Genomic DNA, 27,356 nt, shown 5'->3' with positions numbered 1-27,356 from the left:
TTTCCTGAGGATGAACTTGGTACAGGCGGAACCCGTCATGGCTAGATCCTGGGGCCCCAGGGAGGTTTATGTTGGAGATGCGATTGGCGTTGCTAGCGAGAGTCCAGGGTCACCGTGGTGTTCCCCAGAAATGACCTGGGAGAAGGTTGTACCACTGGACATTGCCCTTTTTGTCCTGGGTTTTGTGACTTCCTTCTGCATCTTGTCTCTTCCTTTGAACTGAATAACCTTTGCTAAGGACCTTCTTTTTTCCAAGTCAAGAGCTATTCCTCTTCCATCGTCTGTGCCCTTGGGCTGCTCAGCATCTGGCAGTGCAGGCAAACATGGTGGAATGGACTGTAACACGATGTCCGTTCCTCCTGGTCCATCTTGCCAACTCTTGGGCAGTCTCGGTCGGTTGCTGTTCATCTTCATGAATGTCGTGCCCAGCTCCTCTGTTACTGTCTTCAGAACCTCTTTGGGCCCAGGTCTCTCTGCATATCTAAAATTTTAAGCACATCTCTTAGACCCCTTGTTAATGTAATTTTATTGGAGTCTCATTGACGTAGCATATAATTGTATGGGTCTCAGGTGTACGGCAAAGTGAATTTGTCACGCATATACCTATATCTCTTCTTTTTACCCTTAGAGGTTGTTGCAGACTATTGAGTAGATTTCCCCGTGTTCTCCAGGAGGTGCTCATGAATCATCTATTTTATACAGTTGCGTGCATACGGCTTATTACTACCCACTTCTCCCCTCTCCCTAGTGGTTTCCCTTATGGGAACCCTCAGATTGCTTTTGCAATCTGAGTTGATTTCTGTTTTGTTTTTTTGGGTTTTTTTTTTTGTTTGTTTAATTTTTATATTCTCCTTTTTAGAGCTGCACCTGTGGTGTATGGAGGTTCCCAGGCTAGGGGTCAAATCAGAGCTACAGCTGCCAACCTATACCACAGCCATAACAACGTGGGATCTGAGCCGTGTCTGTGACCTACAGCACAGCTCCACGGCAATGCTGAATCCTTAACCCACGGAGCGAGGCCAGGGATTGAACCCCTGTCCTCACGGATACTGCTGAGCCACAAAGGGAACTTCCTGTTTCTGTTTTTTTAGATATTTCATCCCAAATGCCATGCAGCCTGTTCTCAGGGTCCCCCAGACAGGAGGAGATGGGAGGAGGGGACCACACACGTGATTAAATTGTAATCCTTTAAATACAGCCTTTGGAGTTCCTGTCGTGGCACAGTGGAAATGAATCTGACTAGGACCCATGAGGTTGCGGGTTTGATCCCTGGCCATGCTCAGTGGGTTAGGGATTCCGTGTTGCTGTGAGCTGCAGTGTAGGTCGCAGACGCGGCTCGGATCTGACGTGGCTGTGGCTGTGGTGTAGAGCGGCATCCATAGCTCCGATTCGACCCCTAGCCTGGGAACCTCCATATGCTGTGGGTGCAGCCCTAAAAAGCAAAAAATAAAAAAGAAACCAGGACAGACTTTGCTTGGTCACCTGGAAAGGAGAGTACATTCAGAGGGGACTTTGATGGGGGTCTCTTCATGTTTATCCAAGTGGCTTGCATAGTGGAATCATTGAATAGAAACTTAGTGAAGAATTATAACTAACTCCCATTTCTTTGGGGGTCGCTTTTTGTTCTAAATTGACTTATGTTCACATGCAAATACATGTGCATATACATACACATTTTTGCATATGTATACATTGTATATATATATACACATTGTATATGTATACATTGTATATATACATTCTGCATATTATACATTGTATATATACATTTTGCATATGTATACATTGTATATATATATACATTTTATATACATATATATGTATATAAAGCTTCTATGTATATATTCCCACGTGTGCATACACACGCAGTCATACGCAGGAGTTACAGCCTCTGCTGTCCCCGTTTCACAGATAAAAATATGGAGGCATTGTTGGCTTACACTCTCCACTGTGGTTGCTGATGGAGTTAGAGCCGAGATTTAAATCTAGGAGCTGAGAAGGCACATCCTTAACCAATGCTCCATAATGCCTCCCAGATACTTAACATGTGGACAAGTGTTTTGATGCTAGCAGCCCCGAGTTTGAACCTACTTTTGAGACGGCTCATGCTTAGACCCATCCGTCCTAGAAACGGATAATCCACATCACCTGTAATATGTTTTATAGATAAAACGACAGCGTGAAGGGCCTTGAACATGGCACCGTAGAGATGTACAGGGAGTGGGAGTTCTGTCGTGGATCAGGGGTAATGAACCCAACTAGGATCCACGAGGATATGGGTTCAATACCTGGCCTTGCTCAGTGGGTTAAGGTTCCAGCATTGCCATGAGCTGCAGTGTAGGTCGCAGACGCAGCTCAGATCCTGCATTGCTATGGCTGTGCTGTAGGCTGGCAGGTGCAGCTCTGGTTTGACCTCTAGCCTGGGAACATCCATATGCTGTGGCTATGACCCTAAGAAGCAAAAAGAAAAGAGAAATTTATAGGGAGTGGAGAATGTGTAATTCCTGAACCTAAAGTGAGCTGGTTTGGGGAGACACGCATACAGAGACACAGGCATCACATTGTATTATTATTTTGGATGTAGGTATATATTTTAAAACTTACATGCATCCAATTATACAAATATATTTCAAGTACAAGCTGTTGCACAAATAGCTCTGTGTGGTTAGATAGGAGAAGCGGGCCCTGCATTGTTTGTCATCAGGGAACATTGGGGCAAAGAGAAGCATCGTTCTGAGTCTTGGTGCAGAACTCAAGGCAGTGAGAAGCGAGGCTTATCTTTCTCCTGCTGATGGCCGTTTCAGGGGACTGAGGGCCATTTTCTAAGATGCTGGTTGGGCCCTTGTATCTGTTTCTGACACCGCTAGGCTTGCCCTGTTCTTCAGATCAGCGCTCTCCCCTGACCTGTGGCTTCTTGCCTCGTTGGAGAATGTCCCTTTCTCCACGTTTTGGGTGCACAGAGTTTCCAGGGTAAGTGTCAGGACTTGCAGAGGCTCCTGATGCTAAAGGCGCGAGAGGGGAGCGGAGGAGATTAAAGGATCCCAGCCGTCATGCCGTGGTCCAGCGAGCCGGACCTCTGGGTGCCATGTGATGTGCCAGAGGACACCTGGCTAATTCATGGCCAAGGCAGAAGCAGAGAAGTCTTAGGTGACCTGATGCTGAGCCCTGCCAACAGCCGCTCCTGCTTTTTGTGGGTTGTGTGGGCGGACGCTCCATGGCCTTGGACTTGGCATGGAACCCTGGCATTGATGTTTTTCTTTCACTCCTAAAGTTGAAGATATTTTAACATAAGATACTTTTAAAGTACTTGGGAAAATAAGTTGTGGCCAAAAACCTATGTAGACATGCATCCCTCCCGCTTTTTGTGTGCTTTTTAAGATTGTACCTGTGGTATATGAAAGTTCCCAGGCTAGGGATGAAATCGGAGCTGTAGCTGCTGACCTACACCACAGCCACAGCAAAGCTGGATCCTTTACCCACTGAGCTAAGCCAGGGATCCACTCCACATCTATATGGATGCTAGTCTGGTTTGTAACCCACTGAGCCGCACTGGGCACTTTCAGACATGCATCTCTTGATTGAAATGGGCATTGTAAAAGAACCATACGTGGAGTTCCCGTCGTGGCTCAGTGGTAGTGAACCCAACAAGTGTCCGTGAGGAGGCAGGTTCAATCCCTGGCCTTGCTCAGTGGGTTAAGGATCTGGCGTTGCCGTGAGCTGTGGTGTAGGTTGCAGACGCGGCTCAGATCCTGTGTTGTTGTGGCTCTGGCGTAGGCCAGCAGCTACAGCTCCCATTTGGTCCCTAGCCTGAGAACCTCCATATGCCACAAGGGCAGCCCCAAAAAGGCAAAAAAAGAAAAAAAATCATACTCATAAAAATTTGAACTGTATGTAAATATATAATGCATATATAAATTAAACACATATGCATATATAAACATCTATAAATAGATATGTAAATTAAACAAAGATACCTACTGCCCTACTGAAGAGGAGAAAATTACCAGTGTCTTTGTTGATTCATGTGAGTTGCTACCTGGCATTGTAGTTACTATCCCAGACTGCAGTTTTAATAATGCCTCTGCCATTTGGACATTTTAGTAGAAATACAGCTCTAAGGAGTGTCCTGTTGAGTTTTATGTAATAGCCTGTAAACACCATCACACTGTATATGTGATTTGATGACTCGCCTTTTTTTGGGGGGGAGTCTATCCATTTTGGCTTATCTGTCTGTTTTTTTATTCATGTTTTCCTGTTTGGTACTATTTTGTTTTACTGTGTTCACTGCTATGGATCCAATCACCTCTTAATGAACATCTCAGTTCTTAGGTTTTTATGACTCCAGCTGCAAATGGAAATGGCTGTGGGTGTCTCTTGACACAGATTTTCAAGCAGCTTTGTGGGAAGGATAGAGAATAGATGAATAATAGAGTTTGCGTGTGTGTGAGGAGGTGTATATTTGCACCAGCGTCTTCTCACACTTGGCTTTCCTATCTAATGCACAGTTGTTCTCCCATAAGGCCATGTTCATGGTCACCAGGCTGGGGGATTGCTCAGCATCTTTGCTCCACACTGGGTACCAGAGGCCGTGTCCATCTTTGCTGACCCTTGGTGATTTCTGCTCAGCAATTAGATTCATCTCTGGTTCAGCAGTAACCAATGAGGTCCCCACCTCTCAGCCTGTGTCTAGACTCTTGGCAGATATGAGGACTTAACTGTGTGTGTGTGGAACCTTGGAAGACAGACCACCAGAGATGGCTTTGAAGTTCACCTAAATAACTAGGAAAAGGATGCTGCTCGTTCCTGAAATGGGAAGCCACAGCTGGGAGGCACGGGGAGGAGCTCATGTTTGGAGCACTGCCTAACCCTAACCCCTAACCCTAACCCTAGAAAATGCATGACAGTTTGACCTTGAGGATCTATCTTTGGGTTCTGACTTTGAGGGGTCCACACGCCTCCTAGAGATATTTGCAGGTTATTTGATCTAGATTCGGAAATCATGTGTGGTCATAGTGGGATGAGACAAAGCCGGTGTTTTAAAAAGTATTTTGTTGACGCATAGTCGATTTATAATGTTGCATAATTTCTGCTGTACCGCAAAGTGATTGAGTTACATATACTTTCTTTCGACATTATTTTCCATTGTGCTGTATCACAAGATATTAAATACAGTTCCCTGTGCCCTACGGTGGAACCTTGTTTATCCATCCTATATGTAATCGTTCCCTTTTGCTAACCCCAAACTCCCCATCCCTCCCTCCCCACCCCCTCCCCAGAAACCACACGTCTGTTCTCTGTGTCTGTGGGTCTGCTTCTGTTTTGTAGATGGGTTCATTTGTGCCGTATTTTAGATCCCACGTATTGGTCAGGTCATGGTATTTGTTCAGAAAGTCCTTTCACTTGCTTTTGTTTTGTTTTGTTTTTTGCTTTTGCTTTTTACGGTTGCACCCATGGCAAATGGAACTTCCCAGGCAAGGGGCCTACGCCGCAGCCACAGCCACTAGGATCTGAGCCACGTCTGAGACCTATACCACAGCTCCCAGCAATGCCGGATCCTTCACCCACTGAGCGAGGCCAGGGATCAAACCTGCATCCTTGTGGATAGTAGTCAGATTGGTTTCTGCTGTGCCACAAGGGGAACTCCCTTGCATTTGCTTTAGACATACACATGATGATGAAGGAAAAAAAGCACTGCTTTTGGGAATACTTTCATTAGCATGACATCTAGTGGGCAGGAATTCTGTATCCTCTCTTCCAACGTCCCAGTAACCTAGACTAGGGATTTTTACGAAATACTCATCTGTGACTGAGTGTTGGTGTTGCTGTATTTCTGTGGCCACTCTGGAATCCTGTTGTCCCCATAGTCTGCTCTGGGGAAAAACAATTGATGCTTAATCTCGGATCGTATCTCTGGCCTGCATCTCTTTGGAGCATCTTTGTATCTATCCAGTTAACCTTGAGTGGACCATATACAAGCCATGAACTCTTTCGCCTGGGTTTGCCCTGGGTCCTGGCTCTCATTGCAAGCTCCCGTTCCTATGACAATGATCCAAATATGTTCCCGACCTAGGAAACTTCAGTATAAGAACAGACATGGTGGGGAGTTCCCGTCGTGGCGCAGTGGTTAACGAATCCGAGTAGGAACCATGAGGTTGCGGGTTCGGTCCCTGCCCTTGCTCAGTGGGTTAACGATCCGGCGTTGCCGTGAGCTGTGGTGTAGGTTGCAGACGTGGCTCGGATCCTGCGTTGCTGTGGCTCTGGCGTAGGCCGGCAGCTACAGCTCCGATTGGACCCCTAGCCTGGGAACCTCCATATGCCGCTGGAGCGGCCCAAGAAATAGCAACAACAATAACAACAACAATAACAACAACAACAAAAGACAAAAAAATAAAAGAACAGACATGGTGACAGAGGCGATGAAATGAATGATCTTGGAGCCCTCCTTGGGCACAAAACCACCTTAAAGACTTGGCATCCCTACGTTCCTCTCTTTATGTTCAAGCTTCCTGGCTCCAAAGGGTGGATGTGGATGGGATGTGGCTTCTGGAACTGAACAAAGACACCTGGATAGACAGGCAGGGAGATACAAGATGTGACACAAGCCACAGTGGATTATAACCTTACCCATCAGGGAGATGAAATAGAAACCAGAATATGAAAAATATATACCGCAAAATATACTAGTTGGCGGATTGCAGGCCTTGAGTGAAATTTAGGCAGGGATTAAAGCTCGTGTGTGTGTGTGTGCGTGTGCGTGCATGTGCATGCGTGCGTGTGTGCCGTAAGCCCACACACAGAGTCAAGGTGTTACAGACATAGGGAACAGGTGCCCTGGGCCCCCTCACGGTAGCGATCTGTGTTCTAGGCCCAGAGAGGGACCACACTCGTCTTGGGTACCGGAAAATGTGGGTGTCCGCACCCAAAAGAAACAAACAAAAAATCAAACGCAAAAAGTCTTGCAGTTTGGGGAATGGCTGTTGCAGGCTTTCATAGCCGACAATGTGGAAAGGTTGTTTGACCGGCTCGTTAATTGGGGAAAGTGCCAGGATCCGCTGCTCTGGGTTTTCTGATGTTTCATGAAGTGACATAAAAGTGAATTTTCCAAGTGCCTCTTGTTGTTGGCAGCTTCTTGGCAGCAGAGAGCAAGTCCCAGGCTTTCATGTGGCTGAGAGTAACTCCAGGGGAGGCCTCCTTCCGGCTCATTAATCCTCGCATTTTTTTTTTCCTTCTTCTTTTTTTTTTTTTGGAAGATGCATCCACAAAGTTCTTTGTTTTCGAAAGACTTTCACACCCATGAAATAGGGCTGGGAATCCCCAAGAGCTGTGATTTTTGTTTGTCTGGGTGAGACCAAAAATTCCCCACATAAATGGGATCAGGACTCCCCCAAATGAAATACCTATTTTGAAATTAAACCAGTCTCGATGTGAGGGGTGTGCACTTTGGGGAGAAATTGATCCCAATGTGTATTTTTTTTTTTTTTTTGTCTTTTGTCTTTTGTTGTTGTTGTTGTTGTTGTTGTTGTTGCTGCTATTTCTTGGGCCGCTCTCGCGGCATATGGAGATTCCCAGGCTAGGGGTCGAATCGGAGCTGTAGCCACCGGCCTACGCCAGAGCCACAGCAACGCGGGATCCGAGCCGCGTCTGCAACCTACACCACAGCTCACGGCAACGCCGGATCGTTAACCCACTGAACAAGGGCAGGGACCGAACCCGCAACCTCATGGTTCCTAGTCGGATTCGTTAACCACTGCGCCACAACGGGAACTCCCCAATGTGTATTTTGATGCTTTTAAAGTTATACAGGCATGCATCGTTTGAGTCTTAATTACACCCTCAGACAGAAGGACCATTCTGTCAAGAATCATTCTAAAATACCCAATAAAGGAGGGTCTGTTGGAGCACAGCAGAAATGAATCCAACTAGTACCCATGAGGGTGCGGGTTCGATTCCCAGCCCCGCTCAGTGGGTTAAGGATCTGGTGTTGCCATGAGCTGTGGTGTACGTCACAGATATGGCTTGGATCTGGCATGGCTGTGGCTGTGGCATAGGCTGGCAGCTGCAGCACTGATATGACCTGTAGCCTGGAAGCTTCCATATGCAGCACCTGCCGCCCTAAAAAGAAAAAAAAAGAAAAGAAAACTCAATAAAGTTAGAAATCAAATAAGAATGCTACTCTGAGGTATTTATTGTTCTTTGTTTAGCATTTGCAGAGCAAATATGCCATGAGGTCCGTCCTAACGCCCCAGTAATGTGGACTCTACAGTAAAGTTTCCATGTTTGTTTTAACTTTTTCATTAAACTTTTTTATTTGAGAAATTCTTTTCTGGTGTCTTCTATTTCTTAAAAAAGTTAAAAATCAGGGCACACGATAGAAAATAGATAACATAAACATGTCATATATAATATGGACTAAATATACATAACTACTATGTACAGATATAATGCCATTTCATTCTTTGTGGAATTATTTTCAGTGTGAAGGTTACAAGGACAAGGCTTTGATTTTTTTTTTTTTTTGTCCTGCAGCGTATGTGTTGGTTACATTTATAGTGATTTTTATTTTTATTATGTCCCCCACTCTATGGTGATTTTTAAATGAGAATGCGTGTTTTTTTGGCCTTTTTTTTTTTTTTTTGGCTTTTTAGGGCTGCACCTGCAGCATATAGAAGTTCTCAGGCTGGGGTTCAAATCAGAGCTGCAGCTGCCAGTCTACACCACAGCCACAGCAACAAAGGATCCAAGACACATATCTGTGACCTACACCACAGCTGAAGGCAGTGCCAGATCCCTGATCACTGAGCGAGGCCAGGAATCGAACCCACAGAGAATGCATATTTAATAGGCTTATTTTATTTTATTATTTATTTTTATAATGACTCATTTTTTCCATTACAACTGGTTTACAGTATTGTGTCAGTTTTCTACTGTACAGCAAGCTGACCCAGTCACATGTGCATATATACATTTTTTTTCCTCACATTATCATGTTCCATCACAAGTAACTAGACATATTTCCCAGTGCTACACAGCAGGATCTCATTGCTAATCCATTCCAAAAGCAATAGTTTGCATCTATGAACCCTGAATTCCCAGTCCCTCCCACTTCCTCCCCCTCTCTCATGGCAACCACAAGTCTGTTCTCCAGGTCCATGAGTTTCTTTTCTGTGGTAAGATTCATTTGTGCCATATATTAGGTTCCAGATATAGGTGATATCATATGGTATTTGTCTTTCTCTTTCTGACTTACTTCACTTAGTATGAGAGTCTCTAGTTCCATCCAGGTTGCTGCAGATGACATTATTGTTCTTTTTTATGGCTGAGTAGTATTCCATTGCATATATATACCACATCTTCCTAATCCAATCATCTGCCAATGGACATTTGGGTTGGTTGGCTGTTGTGAATAGGGCTGCAATGAACATGTGGGTGTATGTGTCTTTTTCCAGGAAAGTTTTGTCCAGGTATATGCCCAGGAGTGGGATTGCTGGATCCTATGGTAGTTCTATATTTAGTTTTCTGAGGAGCCTCCATACTGTTTTCCATAGTGGTCGCACCAATTTACATTCCTACCAACAGTGAAGAGGGTTCCCTTTTCTCCATACCCTCTACAGCTTTTGTTATTTGTGGACGTGTTAAGGAGGTGGTACCTCATTGTCCGTTTGATTTGCATTTCTCTAAATCCCTAAGTCAGTGATGTTGAGCATTGTTTCAAGTGTTTGTTGGCATCTGTATATCTTCCTTGGAAAAATGTCTATTCAGGTCCTTTTCCCATTTTTCCATTGGGTTATTGGCTTTTTTGCTGTTGAGTTATGTAAGTTGTTTATATATTTTAGAGATTAAGCCCTTGTCACTTGCATCATTTGACACTATTTTCTCCCATTCCATAAGTTGTCTTTTTTTTTTTTTTTTTAAATGGTTTCCTTTGGTGTGAAAAGCTTGTCAGTTTGATTAGGTCCCATTGGTTTATTTTTGCTTTTATTTCTGTTGCCTTGGGAGACTGACCTGAGGAAACATTTGTAAGGTTGATGTCAGAGAATGTTTTGCCTATGTTCTCTTCTAGGTGTTTAATGGTCTTATACCTAAGTCTTTAAGCCATTTTGAGTGAATTTTTGTGTGTGGTGTCAGGGTGTGTTCTAGTTTCATTGATTTACATGCTGCTGTCCAGTTTTCCCAGGAATACTTGCTGAAAAGACTGTCTTTTTCCCATTTTATATTCTTGCCTCCTTTGTCAAAGATTAATTGACCATAGTGTCTGAGTTTATTCCTGGATTCTCTATTCTGTTCCATTGGTCTGTCTGTCTGTTTTGGTACCAGGACCACACAGTCTTGATGACTGTGGCTTTGTAATATTTCTCGAAGTCTGGGAGAGTTATGCCTCCTGCTTGGTTTTTGTTCCTCAGAATTGCTTTGGCAATTCTGGGTCTTTTGTTGTTCCATGTAAATTTTTGGATTGTTTGATCTAGTTCTGTGAAAAACGTCATGGGTAATTTGATATAGAGTGCATTGAATCTATAGATTGCTTTGGGTGGTATGGCCATTTTTACAAAATTAATTTTTCCTACCCAGGAGCATGGAATAGCTTTCCATTTCTTTACATCTTCTTTAATTTCCTTGATTAATGTTTTGTAGTTCTCAACATATAAGCCTTTCACCTCCTTGGTCAGGTGTATTCACAGATATTGATTTTTTGAGGGGAGTGCAATTTTAAAAGGTATTGTGTTTTGTATTTTTCTAATATTTCATTGTTAGTATACAGAAATGCGACTGATTTCTGAATGTTAATCTTATATCCTGCTACTCAGCTGGATTTGTTGATCAGTTAGAGTAGTTTTGGGGTTGAGTCCTTAGGGTTTCCTATATATAGTATCATGTCGTCTGCATACAGTGACAGCTTTATCTCTTCTCTTCCTGTTTGGATGCCTTTTATTTCTTTTGTTTGTCTGATTGCTGTGGCCAGGACTTCCATACTATGTTGAATAACAGTGGTGAGAGTGTGCATCCTGTCTTGTTCCAGATTTCAGTGGGAAGGCTTTCAGCTTTTCTCCATTGAGCTTTATATTTGCTGTGGGTTTGTCATAAGTGGTTTCAATTACGTTATGTTCCCTCTATACCCACTTTGGTACGAGTTTTTATCATGAATGGATGTTGGACTTTGTCAGGTGCTTTTTCTGCCATCTATTGAGATGATCATGTGGTTTTTGACTTTTCTTTTGTTGATGTGGCGTATGACATTGATTGATTTGTGTATGTTTCACCATCCTTGTGCACCTTGGTCGTGGTGTATGATCTTTCTGATATGTTGTTGGATTTGGTTGGCTAAAATTTCGTTGAGAATTTTTGCATCTATATTCATCAAAGATATTGGCCGATAGTTTTCTTTTTTGGTGGTATCTTTGGTTTTGGAATTAGGGTGATGGTGGCATCATAGAATGTCTTTGGCAGTGTTCCTTCTTCTTCAACCCTTTGGAAGAGTTTAAGGAGGATGGGTATAAGTTCCTCTTTGTATGTTTGGTAGAATTCGCCTGTGAAGCCATCTGGTCCTGGACTTCTATTTGTAGGGAGTCTTTTAATGACATACTCATTTCATTTTTAGTGATCAGTCTGTTGAGTTGATCTACTTCTTCTTGACTCAGTTTTGGCAGGCTGTAAGTCTCTAGAAAGTTGTCCATTTCTTCTAGGTTGTCAAATTTGTTGGCATACAGTTGTTCATAGTATTCTCTCATGGTTTTTTGTATCTCTACAGTATCCATTGTGATTTCTCCTTTTTCATTTCTTATGTTGTTTATTTGGGTTTTTTTCTCTCCTCTTCTTGGTGAGTCTGCCTAGAGGCTTGTCAATCTTGTTTACCTTTTCAAAGAACCTGGTCTTGGTTTTATTGATTTTTTTTCTATTGTTTTTTGAATCTCTCTTTCATTGATTTCCTCTCTGATCTTTATGATTTCCTTCCTTCTGCTGACTTTAGGTGTTGTTTGTTCTTCTTTTTCTAATTCCTTTAGGTGACGGGTTAAGTTGTCAATTTGAGATTTTTCTTCTTTTTTGAGGAAGGCCTGTCTGGCTAGGCCTTTCCCTCTGAGCACCGCTTTTGTGGCATCCCGTAGATTTGGAGCAGTTGTGTCTTGATTATCATTTGCCTTTGGTATTTTTTAATCACCTTCCTGATGTCCTCATTGACTCATTGTTTTTTTAGTAGCATGTTGTTTTGTCTCCTCCAGAAGTTCCTGGACCAGGGATCGAACCTGTGCCACAGCAGCCCCCGAGCTGCTGCAGTGACAGTGCTACATCCTTAACCCACTGCACCCCAGGGGAACTCCAGTGTCTAGAGACATGTTTGATGGTTAACATAGAGACGGGGTCGCTGCCAGCATCAAATGGGTAGAGACCAGGGTGGGGGTTGCTACCCTCTCTAGGGTTCAGGACGGCCCCCACCACCAAGAACAGTATGGGTCCCAAATGCCAGCAGAGCGGACTCTGAGAGACAGTGCTGGAGGCTGATTGTCCTCTATTTGTGGGGCTTGCCTGATTGCCCCCCAAAATGAGGGAGTCAGTAAGATAGCCCAAAACATAGGACTGTGTTGAATGCCTGACCTGGACCTGGTGAGTGCCCAGAGTCCTGCTCCCCATGCTTGTCCTCTTAGATCCAGCTGGTGTTCTGCCTCTCTCTGGCCCTCAGGACCTTGTGGGGAGGTGCGTTTTGATAGAGACTTGATCATACGATGCAAGCGTGTCTTGTTGGTGGGATGCTGACTGCATAGTCTTTTTTCATTTTATGGGAGTCTGGTGGACTTCCAATGTTGGGTTTGTTTCAGGGCTATAGCAGCGGGAATCAGTGATATATCTGTCCGTCCATTTTCAGATTCTTTCACCATATAGGTTATTACAGAACATCGAGTGAACTTCTCTATGGATTATACGAGGTCCTTGTTACTTACCTTTTTTATGTCCAAGGGTGTGTACATGTTATTCTCATCCTCCCAGTTTATACCTTCCCCCAGCACCCTGGTTTCTCCTGATGCAACCCTAAGTTTGATTTTGACATTTGTCAGTTTGTTTCTGTTTTATAAATATGTTTTTGGGTATCACTTTTCAATTAGATTCCGCATGTGAGTGATATCATATCATACTGGGCTTTCTCTGTCTGACTAACTTCACTTAGTATGGTCATCTCTAGGTCCATCCATGTTGCTGCACATGGCATCATTTTTGTCCTTGTTCATAGCTGAGTAGTATTCCATTATATATATATATATATATATATAATATTCCATTATATATATATATATATATAATATTCATTATATATATATATATATATATATATACCACATCTTTTTTATCCATTCATCTGTCCGTTGATGCTTAGGTTACTTCTATGTTTTGGCGATTGAGAAGAGTGCTGCAATGACCAATGAAAGCCTGTATCTTTTCGAATGAAGAATTTTGTCTGGATACATGCCCCAGGAGTGGGATGGTGAGATCACAGCTTCCTGCTCAGTCTATAACAACATGTGACCTAGAGATGCTCTCCTCCACTTAGAACGAGAGAAACAGTGGTGTGGGCTCGACGACTTCTACAAATTCACATCATAAGTTCTGGGACAAATCTGCCCCCGGAATTCTACCTTTCTAGAACTCTGCCTTTTGGGGACTGTGCCAGGCCTTGTGTGGATTCACTCTTTTAATCCCCAGAAATTGGGAAACCCCATCAGTCAAGGGAGGCTCAGAACATTTCAACTCCTTGCTCGCTACCTGCTGGTTGCCAAATCTGGGCTGAGGTGGGTGTAGTTTCTCTCTGGACCTGGGAGTCTTTTCAGCAGCTCCGTGTTGAACGCCAGCATTGCATGGCTATGGCGGGGACACCGACTGGGCCCCGTCCTTTGCAAATGGGCTCCTTTCCAGCTCTCCCTGCCCCTGTGAAGAAGGCAGGACACGCCATTGACTTAAAGCCCATGGAGGTGGACTTCTCCAGCCTATACCATTTGGGGCTCAAGTCTGTTTGAATCAGAAGTCGCTGGCATCTCATGTGACCGTGAGGAAGGCTCGAGAAGGAAGTACCAAGGCCACTTTTAAACCAGAAGGGCTTTCAGGAAAACAGAGAATTCCACACATCACCTCATTGGTGTTCGTGCCTGTCTCTTCATTATTCAGAAATTGGATCACAGTGTGGCGGGAATCCAGAGGTTGTCTGCAGGCGAATTCAGGGATGGAAGCAAACCCAGACATCAGCCACAGTGGGGGACTGGGGTGGGCGATGCCAATTTCCACTCTCAGTGCTACAGTCCAGCCTTTCTGTGCATTGTCTTTCAACTGATTTCCCTTGGCCCAGGATGTCATGGATTACGGAATTTCCCCCCGAGGTCTCTGAGCTCCCTGATGGATCTGGCTCAGATACGTTTCATTAAAAAACAAATTATCCGTTTGACACCTTCCTCTTAACTATTCGTGGAAATGGAATGCGTGATTATATTCTAGTTCACAGATACTCTGAATAACCCACCGTGTCCTTAGAAACACATTCGTCTCTTCTGGATTGAAGAATGCTGCATTTAAAGGGAGAATCCTCACAACACTTCATGTAATGTTTGCTGTGTCTTAGCTGTCTTTGACACGACTCTCTGTTCTTGTGTGGCTTCGTTAATGTCATGTGAGCCACGCTCAACAGCACTCATGATTAAAAAAATACAAATCAAAACTATAACAAGGTGCCACCTCACCTGGTCCGAATGGCCATTGGTAAGTCTACAAATAACACATGCTGGAGAAGGTGTGGAAAAAAGGGAACCCTCCTACACAGTTGGTGGTGAAAATGTAAATTGTGCAACAAGTAGGGAAAACAGTATGGAGGTACCTCCAAAAAAGAAAAAAAAAGAAAAAAAGAAAAGAAAGAACCACCATAGGATCCAGCCATCCCACTCCTGGGCACATATCCAGAGAAAACAATACTTTGAAAAGATGCAGCTACTCCTGTGTTCACTTCAGCATGCTTCATAATTGTCAAGACATGGAAGCAACATGAGTGTCCATCGGCAGGGGAACAGATAAAGAAGATGTGGTCCCTACATGCAATGGAATATATTCCTCAGCCATAAAAAAAGAACAGACTGTCATTTGCAGCAACATCAAAGCAACTCGAGTTTCTCATGCTGAATGAAGTTAGACAGGGAAAGAGCAAGAACCAGACGCCATATATCACTTATACGGGGAATCTTAACAAAACGATCCGAGTGAACTTACATGCAAAACAGAAAGAGATCCACCGACACAGAAAACAAACTTAGAGGTATCCCAGGGAAGAGGGGTGGCGGGGATAAATGAGGACCTGGAGATTAGCATATATCCTCTACTCTACATAAAAGAAATAAGCAACAAAGACCTACTGGACAGCTCAGGGAATGTGAAAAAGAATGGGTCTATGTGTATATCACGGAATCCCTTAGCTGTGCACCTGAAACAAACACAGCCTTGTGCATCAGCTGTACCTCAATAAAAATAGGAAACATTTCCCATGAGCCATGGTTCATGTATGAGAATCGTCCTCTGAGCCACGTGGAGACAAATGGAGGAGGTTACCATTGAAAGATTTCCCCTCCCAGAGTCAACAGGAAGATCATACCCATGTTCCCATAAGCTGTTTCCATAGGCTGAAAGGTTTTCTATGAAAATTGGAATAGTGAATAGCATTGAGAACTATGTCTAGATACTCATGTTGCAACAGAAGAAAGGGTGGGGGAAAAACTGTAATTGCAATGTATACATGTAAGGATAACCTGACCCCCTTGCTGTACAGTGGGACAATAAAAAAATAAAAAAAAAAAGAAAATTGGAATAGTAATAGTAATGTCCACACCTTACTTTTTTCTTTAAGGGCCACACCTGCAGCATATGGAAGTTCCCGGGCTAGGGGTCGAATCGGAGCTGCACCTGCCTACCTGCATCACAGTAACACAGGATCCAAGCCGTGTCTGTGACCCACACTGCACGCAACTCACGGTAATGCCGGATCCTGAACTCACTGAGTGGGACCAGGGATCGAACCCGCATCCTCATGGATGCTTGTTGGGTTTGTTACCGCTGAGCCACAATGGGAACTCCCTGACTCCACTTTTTAGAAGGGAACTGAGATGCTGGGTGATGATGTCTGGAGCCTCCAGACAGGTACCTATCAGAAGCCCAGCAGGAAAGAGGAGGAAGTCACCCCCCTTTCTGTTTTGTGATGTTCCCTTTGTGTCCACTGATCAGTACCCACGTCTCCTGAAGCCAGCCTGGCTTGGGTGCACACTTCCCTTCTGGGGAAGCTCTCAGAGCTTCACTCGTAGCATCTTGGGGGAAAGTGACCATTGTCTTAAACGTTTGGGGAACGGTGTTAAGGAATGGCTGTCCATTGATGGGCTAGGCTGACCCATGTTTGCAAAATGAGGAGATGGCGGCGTAGCGCCCTGTGCCGTATGTACGACCTGTGGGATGTGCTTGTTCCTTCCACAAAGACCTGCATGTTTCCCAAATGTTGATTTATCTCAGGTGAGGGGGCTCCTTGCCAACCTTAACTGCTGGTCTGGCTCAACTCTGCTGCATGGATGAACAGCTGTACGTGCATCAGCAAATAAGAATTTTCTAGGTGTGGTGTTCCCACTGTGACTCAGTGGTAACACACCTGACTAGTCTCCATGAGGATGCAGGTTCGATCCCTGGCCCCACTCAGTGGGTTCAGGATCCGGTGTTGCCGTGAGCTATGGTGGAGGTCGCAGATGCGGCTCGGATCTGGCATTGAAGCTGGCAGCTGCAGCTCTGATGTGTCCCCTAGCCTGGGGACGTTCATGTGCTGCAGGTGCCGCCCTAAAAAACAAAACAAAGACTTTCCTAGGCTGACGTGGAGGGTTCTATGGATGTTACAGCCAGAGACCATGTGTGTGTGTTTCGCGGGTGGGAGGGTCATTATCTCGCCTCATTGTCTTTGTCTGCTTCTTTCTCCCTCCAGGCTGACCGCTCTGCCTGGGACTTCTCCTAAGGAAGCATCACCCTCAGGAGGTGCTGGCTAATCACCGTGTCCTCAGAATCGCCCGCGTGCTGGAATTCAGGCCCCGGATTGTAGGACAGCCGCCGCCGTTGGGCTCTGTCTATGACCCCTCTGAGAGGCTTGCTGGCGAGCCCACGGCCTCTCTTGGGTCCAGCTGCCCGGATCACGCCCCCTCTCCGCCGGCCAGCTTCCCCACTCAGTGTGCTTAGCGTCCCTGCGGATGCCGCGCTGAACAATGTCAAGACCCCAGGGACTGGTATGGCTTCCGCTGGTCTTCACTCCCGTCTGTGTCATGCTCCACGCCAAGGTCCTGCTGTGCATCACCGCCCTGGCCATCAAGTTCACGCTCATAGACAGCCAGGCCCAGTACCCCGTGGTCAACACCAACTATGGCAAAATCCGGGGCTTGAGAACACCCTTGCCCAATGAGATTTTGGGGCCCGTCGAGCAGTACCTGGGTGTCCCTTATGCCTCGCCTCCGACCGGAGAGAGGCGCTTCCAGCCCCCGGAGCCCCCGTCCTCGTGGACGGGGATTCGGAACGCCACCCAGTTTGCGGCCGTGTGCCCGCAGCACCTGGACGAACGGTCTCTCCTGCACGACATGCTGCCCATCTGGTTCACCGCCAACTTGGACACGCTAATGACCTACGTCCAAGATCAGAACGAAGATTGCCTTTACTTAAACATCTACGTGCCCACGGAGGACGGTAAGTCCTTGATTGGAGCAGAACACAGGCGCGCCCTCAGCCTCAGATGGGCCAGGAGGGTTTTAGAAGGTCCCGTGCTTGGTATTGCCCATGCGCCATGTATCTTTCTCCCCATGTTCCCAGTGCCGTTACTGTAGGCACGTCTTCTTCCCACTTCTGTGCACAGAGCATCCGGTCACTGGGCGGGATGCTCCTGAACCACTGCCTTCTTGCCCTGTGTGGCCTTTGGAGCGTCGGTGTGGGGTTTCTTTGCAGAGGACAACCTGTGTGAGCAGAGGGTGTCCTAAGTTGTACCTGAATCAGCTAATAAAGGAAGGCATCTAGAGGAAATAGTAGAATTAAGACTGTCAGCAGACTGAACACTTTGATAAGCAATGGTTTCCTTTTGCTTTAATGGCTTAAGATATTTGTACTTTTTGTTTTGTTTTGAGTTTTAAAAGGAACCGCTGATTGTTCTGAAAAGACCAGCAGGGGAGAGTTCCTGAAGCGATGGGAGCTGATGGTTTCGCATCCCTGTTGTTGATACCCATTTGAATTGTTTCCTTCCCTCTTGACTGCCAGCCAGGGGCTCACAGGCTAGTTATGGCAGAAAATAATGCACTTGCTTCAACAAAATGCCCCCTTTTTGGGATACCACCAGTGACCGTGAACAGCCATAAAAAATGCTCCGGTTCCATATTTGCGCTTGATCTGATGCGAGGAGACCTTGGCTGTCTCCTTGTTTCTGTCGATGTGAGATGGACATGTTTTTCCAAAGGCCAGGCAGACGCATGTGAGGCTACAGGGACAGCCCGTTTCTCATGAGTTGTGGGCACATGCTCTTCTTAGACAAGGAGAAGGAAAAGCAGAGAAGGGGATTTTCCTGGAACTTAAAAGAAGTAAATTGAGAAAACCACAGACTTCACCATGTGCAATAGAAATTGGGGTGCCTCCTTGTCCTTGGTGACTTGTATGGAGACGTCTTTTCTCCCTTTAATCCTGGGGAACTCTTTTTTTTTGTTTGTTTTTTCAATGAGATGTGGCTGAAAGATCTGCCATTCGCAATTGCAGGATTCAGTGTTCTCCACCCTTGTACGGCATCTGTCTGTCATGATGCGCTTTCTCCCTGTGGCTGCAGAAAGGGGGTGTCAGCCCTTTGCATGAGAAACCAGGTCTGGGGTGTCATCCATGAAAGAAATGAACTTCAGGATATCAGCCACGGGTGTCTGGCCCTTGTTGCTATGGCAACAGATCACAGACCCTTACAGGGTCTAGGTCAGCGTGGGATGGCACAGACTTAAACTGATGCTGGACCCCTCACGTCCATGCCCTGGGCTAGGCTGCCCTCGCACTTGGCGGCCCCCCAGGAGCCGCGGGGCGCCTCTGTAAGGTGATGGATGGCCCCATCCCAAACCATTTAGCCTTCTCATTTCATAAGCCAGCTGGGTCACCATCTTTCTCATAAGGCACTATTCAAAGAAAGGAATACAAAGACAGAAGTGGAGGGGGGACCCCAAAACAGGTATAGAGAATTAACATTGCTTGCATGGTTTCCTTGATAGGGGCTGGGTAACTTGAATAGAGTTAACCTCGGGAACAAAGAACGCACTTCAGATTGGATGCCACCAAAGGAGAGGTGCATGCCCCCCTCCACCCCCCTCCAGTTAGACCACCCCTGAAAACAAATCAACAGCTTCCTGGGTGACAGACCCATCCTTGGGCCATTGTGTGGATTGAAAGGACAATCATTGAATAGGAATTTGGGGCTATGGAAATGTGAAAAATGCTGCCTCATAGAAAAGCAATCTAAATTTGAGGAGAAATGAAGTGCTCCCTGCTTAGGTCTCTGGGGGGTTTGGAGGGCGTGTTTGCCTGCGATGTGTCACGCCGCCGTCTTGATGGGACAATCAAATCTAATGGGGGCCGAATAGGTAAAATCAATCTTCCTATAATTTATACAGAATGGAATTTTGCTGGTGAGTGAAGCTGTGTGTTGACAGGAACAAGACTTCAAAGCCAGTCGGGTCAGGAGTTTGACAAAAAAATAATTTGTATCAATTTGAGAATCAATATGGAGGTGTAGATATTTATTCATCAGTTATTATGAAGTGAGTAAACTCTGCTTCCGTAATAACCCATTGAAAGGATGGTATGCTGATTCCTTCAAAAACCTTCCTTTTTTTTTATTACTACTTTTTATTGAAGTAGAGTTGATTTACAGTATTGGGTTCATTTCAGGTCTACAGCAAAGTGTTTCAATTATATATATATATATATTTTCAGATTCTTTTTCATTGTAAGTTATTAATAGGGGATACAGTTCCCTGTGCTATACAGTAGAACCTTATTGTTTAGTTTTGTGTAGTCATGGATATCTATGAATCCCAAACTCCTCATTTACCCCTCCCCCAGCCCTTTCCCTTTGGTAACTATTTTTCTGGTTAACTTGTGTACTGTGTCTGTGGGTCTGTTTGTGTTTTGTCAGTCAGTTCATTTGTGTCGTATTTTAGATTCCTCACATAAGCAGCGTCATAGAGTATTTATCTGTCTCTGACTGACTTCTCTCTGTCCATCCATGTTGCTGCCCATGGCATGATTTCATTCCTTTTCATGACTGAGTAGTATTCCACTGTATGTATGAACCACATCTGCTTTATCCACTCCTCTGTTGGGGGACACATAGGTTGCTTCCATGTCTTGGCTGTCATGACTAGTGCTGCTCTGAACATGGGGGTGCATGGATCAAAGACCTTCTGTGAGGGCCTGTATGAACTCATAGCACTGTGTTTCATGAACAGTGTGTATAGCTCTATTGAATATTTGGAATTCAGAATTCCATGTTTCTACTTCTTTTTTTTTTTTTTTTGATTCATTCTTGGGCATTGATCAGATGGTGTGGGTGACGAGCAGACGAAACGTCCCTACCGACGACAGTTCCGAGTTCCTATTGCATGCCACTCAGGCGTCACTTGTTGGCATGGCAACGGAGACAAGCATTCTTGAGAGACAGATGATTGTCGCAGGCAGAAAAATGTCTGGCCCTGGCGTTCCTGTCGTGGCTCAGCAGAAACGAATCTGACTAGTATCCATGAGGATGCAGGTTCAATCCCTGGCCTTGCTCAGAGGGTCGGGGATCCGGTGTGGCCGTGAGCTGTGGGTGCAGGTCTCAGAGGTGACTCAGATATCATGTGGCTGTGGTGTAGGCTGGCCACTGCGGCTCTGATTTGACCTCTAGCCTGGGAATTTCTGTATGCCACAGGTGCAGCCCAGAAAACCAAAAAAAAAAAAAAAAAAAAAAAACAAAAGAAAGAAAAAAAGCAAAAAAATAAAAATAAAAAGGGAATAATGTCTGCCGAAAAGAAGAGGAAGTCCTAAACCTGGGAACGTGTGAATATATGTTACTTTACAAGGCCAAGGGGGTTAAGGTAGCAGATGGGATGCTATTTGCTTGTGTATTGACAAGAAGATGGGGAAAATATCTTCTGGTTTATGGGGGTGGGTCCTTATTTAATAACAAAGGTCCTTAGTTGTGAATGAAGGAGGCAGAAAGGCGATGAGAGCCAAGAGGGAAAGAGCAGAAGAAAAGGCACACTGGGCATGGCTGCCTTTGAGGACAAGGAGGAGCCTGGAGTCTAGGGGTCTAGGCATCTGGCCGCTGCTTGAAGCCAGAGAAGATAAGTGGGTTCTCTCCTGGAGCCCCCCAAAAGCAGCACAGCCCTACTGACATCTGAGTTGTTGTACCCAGTGGTGCTCTGCCCTTCCAAATGCCAAGGGCATAAGTCCCTGCCCTTTGAAACCACAGCATTGGTGGCAGTATATAACGGCAGCTTGAGAAAACACAGAGCTTTGCTAGCCTTGGATAGAATTTGAAATGCATAGCAAAACATCTATATACCTTCACAGAAGACAATATACATAACACTAAAGAGTTGTTCATAGCTATTTTTATTTTATTTTTAAATTTTTTTCTTAAGGTTGCACCCACGGCATTTGGAAGTTCCCAGGCTAAGCGTTGAACCACCTGAAGGGCTGTGACCTGCCACAGCCACAGCAACGCAGGATCTGAGCCACGTCTGCAACCTCTGTCACAGCCCCTGGCAGCACCGGATCCTTCACCCACTGAGCGAGGCCAGGGATCGAACCTGCGTCCTCACGGATACTAGTCAGATTTATTTCTGCGGTGCCATGATGGGAACTCCACCAAAGAGTTGTTTAGAACGTTCTGAACTCCTACCCATTGTAATGCATATGATGCTCTTTTTACCTCCCGAGGAGCTGGTGTACACACATCCACACTCATTTGTTTTAATGCCAAGGAGTGAACATGTGGTGCTTTGCCTCATACGTATCAAGGAGACAAAACTGGTTCCCAGTGGTGAGTGGACATCTTGCAAGGTTTCCCATTTAACCTGTAGACAGTAGATTCCCAACTTTTGATTCGTTGTGTGAATACAATATTCTGGCGAATGCTACTCAATTCTCCATTCAAAAGATACACTGATTTTATGCAGGAATGTGATGAAGGGACATAGACAGTTTCCCAGGAATCTGGAACAGAAGTCCAAGGGAGGTGTCATGAAATAGCATACAGCCAAACCTCCACGTGGTCCTCTTTTCTCATCTGTCCCCCCAAAATGTCACCATGGCAGCCATCCCTCTAAAAGTCTCTTTTTTTGTGGTTGAGCACAATCTTTCGGGCTCCCTGTTCGCTCTGGACCTCAAGAGTCTGATCTGTTCTAGGGAAAGGGATGTTGTGCCCATTCGAAAAATCATGTCTTGATGGATTTATTTGAGAGAAGGGCGGTTCATTCGTCCTCCCCCAGCCCCGGTTTCATTGAGATGGAGTTGATACCCATCGCTGTGTAAGTTGAAGGCGTACAGCCTGATGGCTTGACTTAGGTTGGGAAATGAGCATTATAGTGAGTGCCGCTAACATACACGTTCTCGTGTGGGTATAAGAAAAAGGAGGAGAGGGTTCCTGTCGCGGCTCAACTGGGATCCCTGAGGACGCAGGTTGGATCCCTGAGCCCAGTCAGGGGGTTCAGGATCTTGCGTGGCTGTGAGCTCTGCTGTTGTTTGCAGATGCAGCTCAGATCTGGCGTTGCTCTGGTTGTGGCGTAGGCTGGGGGAAAAAAAAGAAAAGACAAAAAGAAAAAGAAGGAAATGTTTTTTCCTTGTGATGAGAACTCTTAAGAATTATTCATGACATCTTTCCTGCATCTCTTAGAGCCAAGATACCTACAGTCATCAATACTGCACGTGACACCCCTAATACTTAGATCTTAGATCTGGACGTTTGTACCTTTTGATCAGCTTCTCTAGTTCTCCATCTCCCCACCCTCATTCTGGCTGCGAAGAATCTGATCTCTCATTCTATGACTTGGGTGGTTTTTTGCTTCTCTTTGGTTGAAATTCCACGTCTCAGTGGATACGGTATTCACCTTGTTCTGATTTCTCAAGGTCTGTCCACATGGTCCAAGATAGTACAAATTTCCTTTTTCGTGGCTGGCTAATACTCCTTTCTGTATCTACACCACACCTTCTTTATCCACTCATGTCTCAGTGGACACTGGGGTTGGATCCATGTCTTGATTATTGTGGATAACGCTGCTCCGAACATGGGGGTGAAAATATCTTTTCTGTACCCTATTTTATTTTATAATTTTAAATGTAATTTAGTTTTCCTATTTGGTTAATTTAATCTTTTTAGGGCTGCACCTGTGGCATATGGAAGTTTCCATGCTAGGGGTCGAATCGGAGCTGTAGCAACCAGCCTACGCCACAGCCAGATCCAAGCCACATCTGCAACCTACACCACAGCTCACAACAATGCCAGATCCTTAACCGGCTGAGCGAGGCCAGGCATTGAACCTGTGTCCTCAAGGATACTAGCTGGGTTCATTACTGCTGAGCCATGACAGGAACACCTCTGTATCCTTTTTAATGAACACTGCGTTCACTCCTTCGGCTTGGCTTGGAGGATCAGTCAAGAACTTGCTGCCAGGATGCAAATGCCAGCTTGCCCCCTTTTCAGTTGAGTGATTATATGGGCTGGCTGAGTAACCTGGCTGGTACATGGCTCAGTTTCCTCATGTGTGGTAGAATGTCCTAAAACATCAAAGATATGGACCCACTTGAGGTCTTGGTAATGTGATGCTAGTGGGGTATAATTCGTAGTGGAATAGAGAACCAGGACTTTTCAGCTACATTGCATATGCATATTGGTATTTTATATATATATGTATTCTATATGTGACATATAAATATATAATCCCATGCTTAATCAATGTGCATCTTCTGTAATGTGAGTTTGTACTGCCATTCTGCTGGGGGTCACCTTAAGAAGTGGGAGCAGACGACATCCTTTCTGGCATGGCTCTAACAGAAGGAAATTTGGAGGAATGGCCTTGAGGATTTGGCTGCACCTGTGGCACATGGAAGTTGCCGGGCTGGGGATCGAACATGCACATCGGCAGTGACCCGAGCTGCCATAGAGGCAACGCTGGATCCTTAAGTTCCTGCGCCAGAGTGGGAACTCCTGGAATGACATTTTTAAAAAAAAGAGGAGCATATTATCTTGTTCTGTTTTATTCCCCAGCTTTGTCTTTTTCCAGCCTGAGTTGTCAAAGGGATTTTGAGCCTCCTCTGTGACTTACAGAAATTTAATCATCCAGGAAGCATTAAAATTCATTTCTTGGAAGGGACCTCAGAACATTCAAAGACAGTAGAACTACTCTTTTTTTTTTTTTTTAAATGTGAGATCAAGGGGAAATTAATTTTCTTTCTCTGCTTCGTCAAATCACAGATAGTTCCGTCGCATGCAGAGAGGGGCAAAATCTAGGTGAAAAACTAAAAGTGGACTCCGTTACCACCATGAGCCAGATGTTTTCCCAACAACATCAACATGCGACTTGGTAAAAAAATCATTACAGGATCCCCATTTTGGTCTGTCCCTGGGGTGTTTGATGTGGTGTAGACACAGCTTGTAGATGGAGCTCGTTGCTGGACAGTGATTAAATGCATATCTCCCCGACAAGGATTAATTTAAACTAATTTAGTATTTGGTGAAGACAGTTAAACTGGAGTGGAGTTCTGACCCCGTGTTGTCTCTCCCATCTCAAAAGATGCACCCATAGAAAAATAATCCGGGGGAGAGTATAGAATTCTATATGTTGAGACGAATTCGGTGTGACGAGGTATAATACTTACTCCTGTTTGAATAATGTAGAAAAACCCTTCTGTAAAGCAGAGCATTTTCCTTTACATGCCTCATTTCCCAGAACATGAATTTTAACTCCATTCCATTTGCAAATTGCTAGCTGTTTTTTACAATGAGAATGAGTCGGCATGGCTTTGGGTATATTAAAATGCAACTTTGCTGTCCTTGCGTATGATAAGCCATGTTACGAAATAACTGTTGGAGACAGAAACTTGAGGTGTAATTAGTCTGTTAGAATATGTGTTTGTGCCCCCAGATTTCCCCATTGTTTACTTGTGCAGAATCTTGCCCCCCCAGGACGTGTGATAACTTCATTTGTTGCCACAGACTCTGCCGGTTTGGGCACAGTTGTTTATTTTATACCTACTTTTGGCCAAACCTTCAACCCCTTTCAGTATTTAGTGGCCTCAGGTATGAATAATAATAGTGCTACCTGAATATATATATATATATATATTTAGCATTATAGTGATTTTGGAGTAAGCTACTGTATAAGAAATAATCATAGGAGCTCCTGTTGTGGCTTAAAGGGTTAAGAACCCAACACAGTGTCCGTGAGGATGTGGGTTCGATCCCTGGCCTCGCTTCAGGGGTTAAGGATCCAGCATTGCCATGAGCTGCGGTGTGGGTCCCAGATGAGGCTCCCGTCTGGTGTTGCCATGACTGTGGTGTAGGCTTCAGCTCCAATTTGACTCCGAGCTCGGGAACGTCCATACGCAGGTGCAGCCAGAACCTGAAAATTAAAAAATAAAGAATGATAAAATAGAAACGATTGGTGTATCTTATCATTTTAACTGTATGGTAATTCGCCGTTTCTCTCCTGATAGGGTCTGTCATTGGATGAGATGAAGTTCCTTGAGTGCTGTGACTGGGACTTGGGCTCTGTCTTGAGTTTGGTTGGTTGTCCTAAACCAGGACATTGCCATAATGTAATAGTTCCATGTTTTCTGCTCTGTGGGGATAAGTCCTTATTCTGGGTATGGTAACACCCAGTCTGCAGTGCGAGCAAGCAGAAGCTGAGACTTCATTAGCTTCAGATGTAAGGGCCATGGAGCGTCCAGGAGGTGCAGAACAGCAGCCCTGTATAAATAAATCAAACCTGCACCTCACTGGCGAGCTTACAGGCAATGGAAGCAGAAGGAGTCTGTAAAAGAGTCATCTCTTCATGTCCGAACCACTGGCTAAGATGAAATGAAGATGAGGCGAGGGAGTCGTTATCGTATGCATGCATTCACATCCTCCAGATTTAGGCTTAGAGACGCACGTGTCCCCACACTGGAAGCAGATCAGAAGAAAATGAAAAAGAAGACTTCCTGTTAGAGGTCACAGGTCTGATGTATTTTGGGTGGCGAAAGTGGGTTTTGGTGTCTTGTGTGTGGTGCGTGGGTAGGATATTAGAGGAAAACCCCTGAGGAAAAAAAAAAATCCATAATTCCCTTACGATCCAGGGTGTTGGATCATTTTTCTTCTTCCTGAAAAGCCAAATGGCACATGAAAATGTCTCTCCTGTGCTGTGTGCTCTGAATTCCTCAGCAGTCTGCAGTTTCCCTTATTCAAGACCTGGTCTTGTCTCCTGTGAATGTGGTTGTGTGTACGATAGTCAAGTTTGCCCCAGGGATGGTGCGTGTTCCCATCAGAAAAGAAAAAACACTTTCACAATAGCCAAGACATGGAAACAACCCAAATGTCCATTGGCAGATGTTTGGATTAAGAAGATGTGGTATAGATACACAAAGGAGTACTACTCAGCCATCAAAAAGAACAAAATCAGCAACGTGGATAGAACTAGAGACTCTCATCCTGAGTGAAGTAAGTCAGAAAGAGAAAGACAAATACCACATGATATCACTTATATTTGGTATCCAATATACGGCACAAAGGAACCTTTCCACAGAAAAGAAAATCATGGACTTGGAGAACAGACTTGTGGTGGCCCAGGGGGAGGGGAAGGGAGTGGGATGGACTGGGAATTTGGGGTTCATAGGTACAAACTATTGCCTTTGGAATGGATGAGCAATGCGACCCTGCTGTGTAGCACTGGGAACTATGTCTAGTAACTCATGATGGAGCGTGATCATGTGAGAAAGAAGAATGTATGCATGTATGTGTAATTGGGTCACCATGCTGTACAGTAGAAAAAAAATAATGTATTGGGGAAATAGATAAATAAGTAAAAAAAAAAAAAAAGTATACCCTGAAAGATCGACGTATACCCTGAAAAGATCGATGGGTCTCAAGCAAAGAAGCTTTTATCCTCGCTTTCGACAAGATAGGAACACTGCAGGTTCCAAAATCACTCCTCTGCTTTTTGCAGAAAATGGATGTTTTGAGCTGGGTTCTGCTCCCTCTGTGGCATGACATGACAGAACCCATCATTCCGTCGAAAAGTGAACATCCAGGATTCACCGACCATCCCATCTTTGCTGCTGTATATATATTT

The 27,356-nt window shown here is 44.9% G+C and overlaps 1 protein-coding gene across 3 annotated transcripts in view; it reads left to right on the top strand.

Moving 5' to 3' along the window:
- The window catches only part of LOC100624109 (neuroligin-4, X-linked), a 300,951-nt gene that overhangs the window by 34,601 nt on the left and 238,994 nt on the right, over nucleotides 1-27,356 (top strand). For all 3 annotated transcript variants that reach the window (XM_021080990.1, XM_021080992.1, XM_021080991.1), the window contains one exon: nucleotides 16,973-17,718. In XM_021080990.1, the coding sequence (XP_020936649.1) occupies nucleotides 17,247-17,718 (472 nt within the window). In that variant the 5' untranslated portion in view covers nucleotides 16,973-17,246. The remainder of the gene's footprint in view (nucleotides 1-16,972; nucleotides 17,719-27,356) is intronic.

The sequence above is a fragment of the Sus scrofa genome, chromosome Y, assembly GCF_000003025.6.
Source record: "Sus scrofa isolate TJ Tabasco breed Duroc chromosome Y, Sscrofa11.1, whole genome shotgun sequence".
Lineage (NCBI taxonomy): Eukaryota > Metazoa > Chordata > Mammalia > Artiodactyla > Suidae > Sus > Sus scrofa.
This window is presented reverse-complemented; position numbering and strand designations above follow the sequence as displayed.